We start from the raw sequence: 15,430 nt of genomic DNA, 5'->3' as shown, positions 1-15,430 counted from the left end.
TATTAACTGCCCGAGCATTAAAAAGAAAAGAAAAGAAAAGAAAAGAAAAGAAAAGAAAAGAAAAGAAAAGAAAAGAAACAGGTAAGTCCTGTGTGGAGAGGGGAAAAGAGAAGAAAACTTTAAGGACCTAATAAAAGATTAAAATAAATGGAAGCACGTAATACAATCCCTTATAGAAAGACCTGATATTTTCTACTGTAAATTTCACTTCAAATTATTCAAGAAGAGAACTTGACAAGATAATTTTATATTTTATTTAGAAAAATAAATGAACTAAAATGGCAACAACGAAAACATTGAAAAAGTTGTTTGCACAGCAACAGGCAGAATTGTCAGTGGGAGGAACCACAGACTCTTATCTTGTAGCTGCTGAAGACTGTTGGGGTGAGGGGAAGGGCTACTTCATGAAAGAATGCTCCAGCTGACAACTATTCTCGCTTGTTTCCCGAATTGCAAAAGTGCTTCTGAAACTATTCTCAAACATGGCCTCTACCTGAAGTCCAAACTTGATGAATTTCTGGTTGTCCTGAAAAAGCAAAGAGAAAAATGAGAATGGCCATAGCAACTGAGCTTAGGCTCTCCATGTTTCATGTAATCCAGAGCTTCATTTTAGACTATCCCAAATGTTAAGTGAGAATTAATACAGTCAAGAGTCTTATGGTCCCTGATAGCTTGATCATTTCTCTTTACCTGGAAGACAGAGATGTAAAAATAGTACTGTATTATAGTCTAACTCTTCATCAGAAATTTATTGTTAATTTTTAAAAAATACTAGTTGCTTGATTTTCAAACACGGCTCTTATAACTTGCAACACTACAATGGTAGGGAACCACTGGAGATAGGGAGATGTTCAGGCGTGAAAGGGAGGCCCCTGTCCCAACATCCCTGAGGTCCTAGACGCCAGATGGCGGGTGCGCAGCAGCACCAGCAAACTGCGCATGCGCATACTCTACGCCTGCGCATCCAGTCTCTCAGCTGGCGCTTCCGGCTGAGTGAGGATAGGAACCCAGGGCAAAGGCGGAGACTTCTGGGACGCACACAGAGCTACCCAGCTCCAGAAAAAAAATGCGTTTCCGTTTCTCGTAGAAGGAAATAGGTCTGCAGTCCACTGCGCTCTGTGGATGAACACTGAGCATCTAGAAGTGCGTAAACTCTGAGGTCCTAAGGTAATGTCTGCAAAGAGACCTGGTTTGTTACTATTTCCCCACCTTAGACCACAGGGCTTTTAGAATACCTCCAGAATTTGCACTTGTGGTAGGCTTGCCACAAGACGAGGGCAACTGTAACATTTACCTGATATGAGGATGAATGGCAAAGTGGCTTAACGGAAAGAAAGAGGGATGCAGAGGGAACCACTCACCTTGTAGAAAGTCCTGTGGTTCTGAAAGATGAGGCACATGTCCCTCACGAACCCCTCCACTCGGAGGTACAGTTTCATATTCAGCTTTTTCTTGATTTTGTTTAACCACATATGTTTCTTTGGGCCATGAGACGCGTCGCTACCCTGTTGACAAAGTGAGTAAGGGCAGACTGTGAGCACTGTTCCAAGTCTACCCACTGTTACAGACCAAGCGCTTGTGTCCCCCTCCCCCAAGTTCCTATGTTGCAATCCTAACCCCCAATGTGATGGTATTAGGAGGTCGGGCCTTTGGGAGAGGATTAGATTGTGAGGATGAGCCTCATGAATGGGACTAGTGCCCTTATAAAAACAACCCCAGAGAGCTCTCTCCCTCTCTTTCCACCATGTGAGGACACAAAAAGAAGTTGGCAGTCTGCAGGATCCCACTGGCACCCTGATCTCAGGCTTTCAGCCTCCACAGCTGCTGTTTGAGCTGCCCTGTCCATAGTACTTTGTGGTAGCAGCTTAAGTGGCCAAGGACTGAGTAAGCTGACTCAGATATCCATCAACAAGATGAAGATAATGACAAGTGACCCCATTGGACCCATATCACAAATTTGACAATGCCCGTTTTGGGCTTTGTTGCCATCACTTACATAATGTGGTCTTGAAGCAAAAAAGAGGCTTTTTGAATAGGAGTAGACCTTCAAGAGGACAAATTCACATTTCTGCAAAAGACAGAGGAGATTTTAAGTGAAAAGCAGCTTGGGGAGAATGAATTGTACATACGCTCAGACAGAATGCACAGCTCCCAAACCTGTGGCCTATGAAACAAACACGGAATGGGAATTTTCTTTGGAATACAGATTTTTGGAATTCTTTGGAATACAGACCTAGGGTTAGGTCATGTGATCAAAGCACAGCAGGGGACAGCAGTTCGCCCGTGGGCACCATCCCTCCAGCCCCTGCAAGACTGTGCTTCTTCTCTCAAGTCAACAGAAAGGAGGACACTTCAGGTTTATATTTCAACTCACCAACTGTTCCTCAGGCACCATCCGCCTCTTTAGGACCTCAGATGCCTGGTGACATGGTTGGCTTTGTGGGTAACTTTGTTGAAGAGCCTTTATCCTGCAGAAGATGCAACTCCATGGGTCCCTGAGAGGTTGGGCATAAGGTCAGCAAAGGTAGGTTCTCTGTGATTCAGTCACCGTTTCTACAGCTATTAAAGTCCTCTGTTCAGGAATGACTGGTGGTTTCCACATTGTATCCAACTTCTCTCTTGGACACTCCTCTGCGCTAGAGCCCCATTTGGGCACAGTTGCCAGACACCCCTCCCATTAATAGTGGTAGCAGGACTGACAGTTTGTTGAGTGAGCTGCCATGGTGGGTGATGGTCTTTCATTCATCTCAAAACTTAGAGTTCTTATCTGAGCTACTGTGGACTCAGTAATGAGCCTGCCTGTTAACATTTCCAGTTGGTACCTTTAGCACTGGAGTCTTGGGCCTCAATGAGCCATCAGACCATAGTAAAAGGAAACCACTTCTTGTTTCTCAACTTTGTTGAGTAAGCACAGAGTTATAGACATCCTCTCCTCTGGCACTGCCATTACCTGGGCCTAGAATCTATGCTGCAGAAATTTCTTGGAAAGGAAATCTATAAACAGAGTAGTGTCAGACATCTGCCATTTGCCTTGAGATTCATTCTCCATTCTTCTCTGCCAGGTTCCCTGTGCTGAAAGGCTCTCGATAATCAAGTGGATACAGTGATCCTTCCTAGATATGTCATTTGCCTTTTTCCTTGGCTACTCCAGTGCTTGCCCAAGGGGCCCATTCCTGAGTACCCGTGGTGCGAGGATGGGGACTATACATGGGCTCAGCAATAGAGCAGGAAATGTAGCATCAGTGGCCATCAAAGGCTCATCACAGTCCCCAATTTGTCAACTTTTTGATGTTCCCATAGCAGGTGGTATATGCTTTAAACCAGCACCTAATGCATGGTGTCATCACCCCAACAAAGTGCCTGGGTCTGGGAACCAAGTGGGGGATATGGGGGTGACATCTCTTTCTAGTACAGCTAACAACAACTTGAAGAGTTCTAGATTCTAGAGCCTAGAATCTATGCTGCTAGAGCCATTAAACAACTCTGGATCATATTTCTGGACCCTGATACTTTAAGACTCTGCTCCCTCTGCATCAAGACACATACAACCAGAGACAAATTCTGCAGGCTGAGTGCGCACGGTTGGAGGAGTTGTGCCACAGGAGGGAATGGCAAAAGGGGACCAGGCTCACTAACCTGTTAGCATCTATATGGTGGATGTGGCATGTCTCATGAAAGGACTTTGGACAAGTATCACAGCAGAACAGCTTTCCAGGTCCACGGCACACCTCACATATATTTGAGTTTCCCGGCTAGAAGGGGAGATAATGCAGACATCACTGGAATCAGTGAGACCCGAGAAGGTCGACACACTGGGACTCTAGAACACATGACTTTTGCTTTGTAGCCAGGTGACACTTATAAATTTCTCTTCTCAAAATATTGAGTGAAGATTTTGGAAGAAGACATTCTGGTCTGTGGCAAAGTTTGGGAGGAAGTGGCTATTAGACCACTGAAGTTTTTTTTATGAAGATAGAGATTCTGACACAAGACTAGCAACAACCACAAAAAGGGATGAATTAAAGATAATCTGAGAAATTCATTATTTTGCTGGCAAAACTTGGCTCAGGAATATAATACAGTGTCTTATCTAGTTATCTACATTGCATCATCTACATTGACTCACTGAAGAGTGATTTACCGAGAATTTAATATAAGAGATTACACTCTGACATATCACTGCATCCTCTTTTCTTGGCCATAAGTTCCCCATGATTTGAAGGGCCTGGGGAGGAGTTCCCGCACTATGGACTCCGTGCCTGGAGGGCCCCTGGGCCTATGACAGTACCTCTGGGTTGGAAAGACGTAGACACAGATGACCAGGTGGATGCCAGGGAGGACAGAGCTCTTTGGCTCTGGGAGCCTGTGGGGAGATGTCCCATGGTTTAGCTCAGCATGTAAGGTGTGGAGGTGCTGTCCCCAAATGGCCAGGGATTGTGGTAACAGTGACCACCACAACTGAAGGCCTAGGCCATACCCTCATTTTCTGAGGACATTCAAGACCTAGTGTTTTTGTATATAAGGAAGGTGGAGGGACCCACAAAATTGGTTGATGCTTGATTTTTCACCAATCGCAATATGTAGGACCTTTAGCCATATTTAATTTCCTTTAGTGAAGTTAAACATTTGATAGTGTTTGTATCTAAGTATTATGGAGTAACAAACACATGTTAAAAACAATAGAATTAATAGACCAAAATAAATCTTGGTCAAGGAATGAGCCCATTGATGGGTAAAAGAAATCACATTTTTTTCCTGTTGTGTGTAATAATCTATGTGGCAATAACATGTGAATCCCTACATACTACAATTTCTATGTAAGAAGGTTGTGTGCCTGGGCTGGAGAAATGCCCAGAAGGATGAGCACCTGGCCCCTCTCCTAGGGCCACCTGAGCAGCAAGAGAGCCAACTGAGGAAGACTATGTGGTGGGGAAACATTTCATCCAATGGGTGGCAGCTCTATACCTAAATGAAAATATCCTCTTAATACCATGGGTTGGAAGAAGGATTTACATCCTCTTGTGACAATCTAGGTATGAAATAATGCACAGACTTGGGGGCTGGCCAACCCAGTGATGGATGGTCGGGACTCTTGGTGGCAATGAGGAAGTGGGGAGGTGACAGGGAGCACCATTCCACCTCTTCCTTCTAGAAACACTCTTTATGCTTTGTTCCATGATATTCTACTTTCTTGGATTTTTTCTAACCCTCTGCTTTTTTTTTTTTTTCAGATATCCATCACCAGTCCTGCTGATCCCATTTTTCAAAACTCCTATCTCCTTCTCAGTGCTTCTGTGAGGTCTACAGCCACAAGGCTGCAGATGCCTTACTTATTAGCCAAAGTACAGCAGCCTGCTTTTTAGGTTCTAAATCATAACAGTCAGAATATCATCCCTACACCCAGCGAGCTGATGTGAATTGGGACATATCTCAATTTGTAAATTCTTTTCATCTATAAATTCAATGTAAGAAGAAGAGACACAAAAGTCACACATAAGAGGAAATTCTAGGCTCTTGTATCTTGCCCATGCACTCCCCTTATTGAAAGGGAAAACTTAAGGAATGGCCTGGAAGGGACATCCCTGGACACATCCCCACCTGGGCCTGGCATGGGCTGTGTAAATATTTTTCTTTTTTTGTCATAACAGATGACACTCATAGATGCTGACCATTGCTGGGTGGAGGTTTCTAGACTATCATCCTATAAAAAGTGCACTGTAAGCAGGCCCCGAGAAAGAATGAATAAACATGACAATCCCGTGTTGGTAGGTCCATAGTCTAGGAGCCCACAAACTCAACATATATCTCTTTAATTTTTTAGCAAGAAATTTGTCCTTTTGCCTGGCAGTGGTTCTCAACCTGCTATACAGTAGAATCACCTAGGGACCTTTAAAAAATTCTGAAGCCCAAGGCCCCATCCTCAGAGATTCAATTAATTGCACATGATTTTGGTTGTTTGCTTCACCAGGGTGGGGGGGGACATAGGCAGTATGTTTTAAACATTCCCCAGATGGTTTTAAGGTGCAGTCCTTAGTGGATATCTCTGGATTCTAAAGCAGTGGTTTTGGGATGAGCAGGAGCAGCATCCACTGAATCTTGTTGGAAGTGTAAATTCTCAGGCCCCATCCCTCACTCCCTGAATCAGAAGGCAGGGAGATTCGGATGAACACTATACCATGGCCCACAACTTTGGCTGTGCATTAAGACCACCAGAGGAGCTTTGGAAAATCTTGACCCTCAGGCTGCACCTTAGAACACTAACATCTGAACCTCTGTGGGTGGGACCTCCAGCTGATTGCCATGTGCAGCCAAGGTTGGAGGCCCAAGGCCTAGCGGGATTTCTCCCAGCAAAGCCTGGGAGCTGTGAGTAGAGTCATTATCAGCCTACAAAATCTGTCACAGAAAGGTTATGAAAAGGTGTGAGGACATTTTTATTAGAAGAGTTGCTTTTTATCTTCGCAGAGGGCGTGGTTGTGAACTGTGAGGAATAACCCTCCATGTCCATTCCAGGTATCAGAAAAGTTGTGCAGACCCCAGAGATGAGAGCTACTCCACTATACAAGGGTCTCCCACGTCCAGCAGAGGAATCGAAGTCATGTGGATGCATCTAGATCATGCTGGGCAATGCATTTGCTAGAAGAACAGAGGGCATGGCAACCCTTTTCTATCCCTTCTCCATAAGCATCCCTTATCAGTACAGCTGCCCATCATTCAATAGTGAGAGCCCCCCCTGGAGTTGTGCAAAAAGGTGATTCAGCCCAAAACATCCATCTTGTTGCAATGAAAGCAATCAAAGTGTGATTTGGCTTAGAGGGAGGGGCCATCTGTGATGCTGGCAGACTTTAATGCAGGTAGCTGTAACAAGCAGGGCCTGTGGAATCAGAAGGGTCTGCACATAATCAAGCACTAGCCAAGCAGTTTGAGTAAAAATGTCTGTGATTTGCTGTATGTTGATAGTTTCTGTCTTACCCAGCTCAGCCCCTTGATGGCTCCCTTGAGATGAGCCCCAGGGCCTCCATAAAGGACCCTGCAGATACTTCCCTGCATCACCCACTTGCTCTGTGTACATTTCTCTGCAGGACTGGTGACAGGGTCCACCCCTGGACTTGCCAGCTTGGCTCAGCCTGTTCCTTCTCACGGATGCCTCAAACCGTCTTAGCTCTGCCTCTATCTTGGAGTGGATGTGTGTGATCTTCCTTTCCTTCCTATCACCTTCTTCAGAATGCTGCTATTCTCTCAAGTGTGTTCCTTACCTGTCATGTGCACGCCAGCCTCGGCTATTACCACTTTAAGTCCTGGCTCTAAAGACCTCAGTGGTCTAGCGCTCTGCCTCCCATACTCACTCTCAAGGGGAAATAAGGAAACAGGAAAGTTTCCCTGAACAAATGGAAAGGGAGCTTTCATGCAGAAACACCAATTCCCAAATCTTCTCCCTCGTATGGGTGATATGTCCGTCTGCGGTTCTCTCCTCGTCACACACAGTGACATACTCCAACTGAGTGTGAGCACACTTCAGAGAAACGCAGCAATGATACATGTCATGTATGGAGGGACAAGGCCTGGATTATTCTGGGGTCACAGTTGGGGAGTTAGTACTTACGTAAGGGTCAAAAAAGTCATTGCTGCTAGGCTCTGGTATTGTCTGCTGAAAAGAGAGAAAGATTGAGTGACTATATTGAATATGATTTTTCATTAACCACGCATTTGAGCAGACTTCTTTGTGTAAAGGATTCATGCCACAGCCTTCCTTTTGCTTTATATCTGCATTTATGGGTCTGTATATCTAATTGGAGAATAAAAAAGCATGAAATTTTATGTCACTGACAGTTTGGCTCAATGCAAGTTCCATTCTCTGGCTGTCCGACTCAAGGCAGCCCTTTGTGAAGCCACACAGGGAGCCTGGTCCTGGATTCCACAAATAGAGTTGGAGCTGCAGTGAGGGAATCAGGCTGAGGGCTGAATATCCACGGCCCCCAGCGACCGCAGCGCCCAGAGTCCTGGACACCTTGCACGTGTCCCCGAGAACCCCACTGCCTTCTGCAGCTCACCCAGGGCCTAACCTGAAAACAAAATGGATCTAAGGTCCCCAGTCCCATCCCTCTTCTTCCTGAAGCTAAGCACCTCTCCACTGTCTCCTGAATCCCAAAAGCATGCACTGACCTTGGATATCTGTGGAATGACTCGGCCTCCTTCAGTCTGGAACAAAGGCTGACTCAGCTTCTACCTCCCACCCAGGCAGTGAGGCCACAGATAAGCCACTCAGTGTGATCCAAAGCACAATGACCTGGGAGACAGCCACGCCACTGCCTGCCTCTCAGAGTGGCCTAGAACCCCCCCATCCCACCCCAGTAGTTATTGTCCCACGTTAGACAACGAAGCTGAAACAGTTCCTTGGGTCTGGCGCTTTGGCCTCCTGTGCACAGCCACTGGCCAAGCATATGCTTAGTGCTTAGTGTTTGCTCCACAGGTGTTTGTTGAATGGATACAGAAGTGAGCAAACAAATGAACACAGCTGTCACTCAGGAGAAGAGGTTTCTTAGCAGCCAGTAAATGATTGGCGTGGAGTTTTCTATCTTCCTCTCTTGGAACACCTTAGCTATCACCATCGGGTTTAACAGGAATCTTATGAGCAGGGAAACTGCCAATAGCACCACCTGTCATTTGATGGCACAAGGGACAGAAGCCTAGGGGCTGGGGAAGGAAAAGACCTTCTGGAGAGACGCTCTGAGAACGGAAGTAGTCACACCTTAAGAGTTGTAAGCCCTGAGGGAACTGAGAGATGGCATTTGTGATGAAGGGATGGGAGATGGCCAACTCAATTGACTAACCCGGACTGAGTTACCCTTGACTCCCTAGCACTGGGCAGAGATGTTTGCTCTTCATGAACAGAGCAAATAACGTGTCTTTCTCCAGAAAACCCAGTGGAGGCAGGCCCTCGTGACTGAGTCACTAGCATAAAGCAGTGGAGTGGGTAGCCCCAGAAACGAGCTTTGTGAAGGCTGTGACTTTTGGGTGCAGCAGAGATGGACCAAGGCCACCACTATTGGAGGTTAGGAAAATGGAAGCTCTTCCATCTCCTTTGTGTACCACACGGGTTCTCTCTCACACCTGCTCTTGGAGAGGCCATGGAAGACACCGACTATCCCATCTCCTTCCTTGGACTCCATGCACCATGGAAACCACTGGTCCATGAAGTCCACATGCGACTTTGAAGGAAAGAGAATTCACCTCCATAGATGGAACTGAGGTTTGCAAAGCCCCTGCGGTGAGGCCTGATGCTTTCACGCAGACACGCAGCTCCAAAACCATCTCCCTGGTGTGGCCTCTCCATAAAGCAGAAGATCTTCCCGGTCAGCATGGTCTCACCCCTGGCACATCAGCCTTCCAGTCTCTCTATTCTCAAAGGTGATATCTCCATAAAGGAAATGAACGGCCCTTTAAAGAAGGATCCCTTGAAGAAGGACTCAGTGTGAATGTGCGTGTGTGCATGTGAAGGAGAGGAAGGATACAAAAGAAAGGGAGAGAATGTGATTTGGGTTGTTTGCTTTGCCAGGTGACACACGGCTATTATCCATCCCAAGGGGGCGAGACATTGGCAGAAAGTCATGTGATAATTACCTTTCTTCTTCTTCTTCTTGGCGGGTCTGGTAGGTATTTATTCTGAAAGAGAAATGAGATGAATGCTATGATGGGTCCTTGTTTCTACTCTGTGAGCTTGGTATTTCCAACTGCCCTCCAGATATGTCCCATTGTCAACACAAATTCAGGGTGTCTTCGTGGAAAATAATGTCCCTCTCCAGATCTGTAACACACTGCTCTCTCTTACCCAGACGCAGCTTTAAGGTAAGCTTTAAAAACTGCATCCTCTCTTGCTTTCCTCATAGCCTTGCCAGCTTTTCCTTCACAATGCCTTCTATACGCACTGCTTCCTTTCCATTCCCCGGGGCCCCTCTAACTTGTGTGTTTAGCTATAGCTACCCACTGCCACATAACCTGGGGAGCGACGACAGGGCGCAGGCCCCATCAGTGGCCCTGGGCACACAAAGGTGTCTAGGCCTCTGGGGAGACAAGTAGGATGAGCCTTATAGGATGGATAAGGATGATAAAGTGTAAACCCTGCTCTCATAGAGTATTTTGGGATCCAGAGACAGGTGACTATGGTAGACTGAATACTCGCCCCCAAAGATGGTCAGATCCCAACCCCCAGACTTCTGAATATGTTAACTTAAGTGGTAAAAATGACTCTGCAGATTTAATTAAATTAAGGAGCTTGCAATGGGGAGATCATTCTGATTATCTCTGTGGGGCCAATGTAATGACAAGCATCCTTTTGCCAGGGAGGCAAGAGGGTCAGAGTGAGGAGTAGGAGATGTAATGACAGAACACATTGGAGTGATGCCAGGAGTGATGCCAGGAAGGGCCTCAAGCCAAGGAACGCAGGCAGCTTCCAGAAGCTGAAAAAGGTAAGGAACAAATTCTCCCTGGAAAGCTCCAGGAAGAACCAGCCCTGCTGACACCTTGACTTGAGCCCAGTGAAACTGATTTCAGACTTCTAGCCTCCAGACCTGTTAAGATCATGGATTTGTATGGTTTTAAGCCACCCAGGTTGTAAAGAGCTGTTAGAGCAGCGACGGGCAACAGGTGTGGTGAGAAGGTGCTGTTTGAGCTGGGCCTCGCGGGCCTCGCATGGGTGGATCAGGCACAGAGGCGGTGAAGGTCATGTGAGGTCTTCATGGCTGCCAGCACTCCACCCTCCAACCCATCCTGCATTCTCTGATCAGATTAATACTTCTAAAGCAGTGTGTCACCTGTGTCAGTCAGTCCGTAACCCCAAACCCTCCCACGATCCCTCCATGATTAAAGGAAGGGTCCAGATTCCTTCCTCCAGCCTCCAAAGTCCAAGACCCCCACCTCTCATTTAAATTACTTTCCTGTGACCACATTACACAGTGGCAATTATTCATGACCCCGTCAGAGCCACAATTTCCTGTCTGACCTTCAAAAGGATAAGAGTTCATGCATTTGGAGGACTAAGCTGTACTATAAAGCAGCCAGAATGCTTCCGAGTGCAATGTTAGTAACACATGCATTGTGACCTGGGCGAGGGCATCGTGACAGTTTTCTGGACACTGAGAAATTCTGCTAATGCTTGGAGCTGGTGAACAGTGACACTAAACCCTGCATGTAAGCCGCTTATCATTGGGATACCTTAATCAGGTCTTTCAGGGGGAATCCACCACATCTCACACTCATCTTCCAGTTCTTGGACCGTGAGTAGTTTCCTTCAACTTCGAATTCCCTGAAGGTAAACCATCTTCCATCCTTACCCTTTATACACTTCTCTGAGGTTCCTGTGAGACCAAAACAAGGAGTTGCCAGGGAGTGCCCCCCACCAACCAGAGAACCCCCAGAATGTGGCCTTCGCCATGCACCCGAGCCACCTGTCTTGGGCTCAGAATCTACAGCAGGAAAACCGAGATGGCTCTCAGCGGCCCCCCAGGCAGCCCAGAAGGCCGGGGCGGGACAGGACTTCCAGTCCTGTGTGCACCCGTCTTTGACTTTTGTTTAACGAGGACAATAATTAGCACCAACGTTTATTTTAAAAAAGTATTTCACCATATTTAAAAGAGAAAAAACTGAAAGGCTCTGAAGATGAATGAGCAGGATTCTTTTCCTCCCCTTCTCTGAGAGCCAGGCTGAGTTTCAGGGGGGACAGACGAAGCCACACGGGTGGCCATGTAGGAGCTGTCACCACAGCTGCACCTGCTTCCTCTTGTATGATGTCGGTCATCCAGCTGATGGTAATCAATTATTTCTCATATTTTGGGGGCACCTGGGTGGCTCAGTCAGTTGAGCATCTGACTCTTGATTTCAGCTCAGGTCAGGATCTCAGGGCGGTGAGATCAAGCCCCGCACTGGGCTCCGCACTGGGCATGGAGCCTGCTTGGGATTCTCTCTCTCCCTCTGCCTCTTCCTCCTCTCTCTCTCTCTCTCAAAAAAAATTATTTCTCATATTTTGGACTCATAACTACTCTATGGGAAAAGTGATTATGGAAATGTCATCAAGTGGGAAAAGTTAAATTATACATCTACAATATGGTCACAGGGCAAACATTGATACATGTTGGTGCCTAGAGAACTATATTTGGGTGGGGGGAATCAATTATGACAGATGAACATTTGTACTGTACTTTAACAGTTACGATTTGCAAAGTATTTTATATCTGCCATCTCATTTCCCCCCCTCATAATAGCATGGTGAGGCAAGTTTTTTTATTATGCCCATTTTGTCCGGGAGGAAGTTCAGGATAAGAGACTAGCGATTTGGTCTAGATGGAAAAGACACTCGTGGTATCACTGGAACTTGAATCCGGGTCCTCTAATTCTAAATCCTGGGCTCCCTCCCATTAGCGTAAGGCCATACAGATGTTAAGGGGAATGGGGCTGTGAAGGTTATTGCCAGATTTCCCAAATGTGTACATATTCCACCCTGATATTGAAGCACTTGGTCTTGCATTGGGTGCTGGATGGGCATCCTGTGGACATTTTCCATGGGGAAAGGAGAGATGTCCTGTTATGTTTATTAATTATAAGTGTGGAAATGCCATCTTTCCTCCAGCTTATCTGGGATGCTGTACAGAAAAGAGCTAATGGGTCAGAGCAGGGGCTGCTATCTTTAGAAAGGTCTGCTTGCAAGGTTGGCTCTTGGTTGGCATTGGGGAACTTGCATTTGGGCAGGGGTCTCACGATTCCCAGACCTTTAAAGAGTGTCTCACTGTCCTAAGCTGTTTACATAAACAATATAAATGGTTTCTGCCGAACACCTGCTCTCCTTCGGGGAGTCTGAAATTTTGGCGTTGTGCCAGGCAGAGGACACCTACGTGACTAACCCCTGATAAAAACCTGGACTCCAAGGCTGGGGGCAGTCTCTCTGGTAGACGGCATTTCACATGTATTGCTACAATTCATTGCTAGAGAATTAAGTGCGTCCTGTGTGACTCTATCGGGAGAGACTCTTGGACACTGGCACCTGGTTTCCTTTGGACTTTGTCCTGTGTGTCTTTTCCTTCCTTGATTTTGCTTTGTACCCTTTTTAATCTAATAAATCATCACCATGAGTTCACTATATGCTGAGTCCTATGAGTTCTCCTAGTGAATCACCAAACCTAGGGATGGTCTTGGGAGACCCCTGACACAGGCGTCTACCCCCTGAATAATATATTATTCACATGGGTATTTTCCAGTTGAAAAGCATAGAAGATCATGAAATCCACCTTGTTTCATTTTCTCCTTATATAAAATCCCCTTTGCCTCTCCACAGGTCACGGGAAGTTCCGGAAGGCAAAAATTCATACGTGTATCTCTGGGAATTCTTGGACCTGCAAAGAAGCATTATTTTTTTCATTCCATCTTTCTCTACAACTATGCACTGTTTTGATCTCATCCATCTTGAGATCTTTCTTTTATCATTTAAAATGTATGGGAGGGCTTTTCCCCATGAACTCATTACCCTTCTAGGTCTTTCTTCTATGGCAGATTAGAAGCACAAAGATAATGTCATTCTCCAAAACCCTACATTAAAAGCTTTGTGTGGAGGTGTCTGAATCTCCAAATTTGTTGACCACAACTCCCCATTGTGCAATGATTTCCTCCTGCCATATTATTGCTTTGAAGTTATGTAGCTGGAGATAAAACCTCAACTTTTAGTTTTGTCTCCCTGCTTGAGGAATCAGCTCAGGGACAGAAAGCAAGATTGCAATGGGGCACCTAGCAGGGACAGTGTCTCTCTTCTCTCCTTGCTCTCTGCTTGTTGCACTTCTTCATGTGAGCTTTCTCTGCAGCTAAAAGGGAAACTCAAGGTAGAGCATGCTAGAACTGCAAATTACTCAGGGAGGGGACCTCTGCACATCCTTTGGGTGGGGGTAGTGGGATCTGATTCTGCTGAAGCAGGCTTTGCAAGTCTTAAAATGAACTTCAGAAGCAGGAGCATCTGCTCCTGCCCTTCTGACCAACACTGAGGGGGATTCATTAAAGACAAATGCTGGGCCTTCTCTATGGAATGGGAAGGGTGGGTGGCCATGGTCCTTCCAGAGTTATTCTGTTAGAGCTGGGGTGGGCCTAGAAGGTCACTCAGTCTAATTCACCTGCCACCCACCCATTTACAGAGAAGGAAAATGAGGCCAAAAAAACAAACCCACAAATGATAATCCAAAGTCACACATCCGAAGGAAGTTTGGGAATTAGGACACAGGTCTTGTATTACCACCCAGGGTCCCCCTTGATGGGCAACCTGTGGCTCTCTATGTGGGCAAAAGAAGGGTCAGCTAAATATCATGAGAGTCATAACCTTTATATTCTTTCTTTATATTTCCTTCCTCAAAAGTTATCAGTGTAGTCAAATAAACCCTGTACAGACCCAAGGAGGCCTGGGGTCTCTCAGATCAACTAGGCTAATCAATGGAGTGCATGTTATACCATCTTGTCTTGTTGTTGAAATTAACCAAGGCCAATGAATAGCCTAACATTTGTTACTTGTTCTAAAAGCCAATTAAGAAAATCGATTGATCACTCAAAACACAGAGTATAAAATAAGAATTTAGAGACTTAATTATTAAAAGTATATTATTTACTTCCTTTTACCTCTTTTTCTGCCTCTTCTCAAAGACCCGGAGATGACTGTTTTTCTCCCTGAGAAAGTAAAAAAATAACACAAATGTTTGTGTTTATAACATTACATTGCAAATAGTAGTATTTTACAAAAACACCATTCAAATGTAACTTTTCAGAAGCCTGTCTAGTACTTTAAGAAAAATGGCAAATGTGTGAATGAATCAGGAGTCAGGAACTTTTTCCTATAAACTGACAGATAGTAAATACTTAAGGTACGTAATTGCTGTTGTGACTATTCAGATCTGCTGTTGTATTACGAAAGCATCCGTAGATAATATGGAAATGAAAAGATGTGGCTGTGTTCCAAGAAAACTTTATTTACAAATAGTCAGTGGGCTGGATTTGTCCTGTGGGCCATAGTTTGCTGAACCCTGGCCTAGACTTAGTTACAAAGATGATACTTAACTGAGATTCATCCTATATTTCTTCTACTATTATCTCCAAATAAATTTGAAACTGTGTTTTGTAGATTTCCGAAGCAACTGTGTAAGAAATATACTGAAGTTAGACATCTATTGAGTGCTTCTTGTGTGTCAAGAACTATTCTTAGATCTTGCCTCTATTAACTTACTTCATCCTTAGAACAAATTATCAAACAGGAACTAATACTATCCTCATTTTACAGATGAGAAAGTCAATGCTCACAGATAAAAATTCTGATTAAATGAAGGTGCTGAAGATTTCCTTTAATAAAGAGACAGACATAAAAGGTGGTAATACAGGGTTCCAAGGGAGATTTTATGGTGGATTCTACAGGTCA

General features: G+C 45.3%; 1 protein-coding gene across 12 annotated transcripts in view; it reads right to left on the bottom strand.

Moving 5' to 3' along the window:
* Positions 1-231: 231 nt before the first annotated feature.
* The window catches only part of SP100 (SP100 nuclear antigen), a 97,072-nt gene continuing 81,873 nt past the window's right edge, over positions 232-15,430 (bottom strand). For 11 of the 12 annotated variants that reach the window (XM_054505971.2, XM_054505963.2, XM_054505966.2 and 8 more), the window contains 10 exons: positions 14,641-14,688; positions 13,275-13,379; positions 11,209-11,351; positions 9,619-9,660; positions 7,601-7,645; positions 3,637-3,752; positions 2,375-2,495; positions 1,997-2,068; positions 1,362-1,505; positions 232-526 (listed from right to left, as the gene is read on the bottom strand). In XM_054505971.2, coding sequence (XP_054361946.2) covers positions 398-526; positions 1,362-1,505; positions 1,997-2,068; positions 2,375-2,495; positions 3,637-3,752; positions 7,601-7,645; positions 9,619-9,660; positions 11,209-11,351; positions 13,275-13,379; positions 14,641-14,688 — 965 coding nt within the window. In that variant the 3' untranslated portion in view covers positions 232-397. The remainder of the gene's footprint in view (positions 527-1,361; positions 1,506-1,996; positions 2,069-2,374; positions 2,496-3,636; positions 3,753-7,600; positions 7,646-9,618; positions 9,661-11,208; positions 11,352-13,274; positions 13,380-14,640; positions 14,689-15,430) is intronic. The other variant, XM_054505964.2, reaches the window with a different exon arrangement.

This window comes from Mirounga angustirostris, unplaced genomic scaffold, assembly GCF_029215605.1.
Source record: "Mirounga angustirostris isolate CCGP_5_RB_7025 unplaced genomic scaffold, mMirAng1.0.hap1 SCAF_3, whole genome shotgun sequence".
Lineage (NCBI taxonomy): Eukaryota > Metazoa > Chordata > Mammalia > Carnivora > Phocidae > Mirounga > Mirounga angustirostris.
Note: the sequence above shows the minus strand (reverse complement) of the source record. Positions and strands in the feature narration are given on the sequence as shown.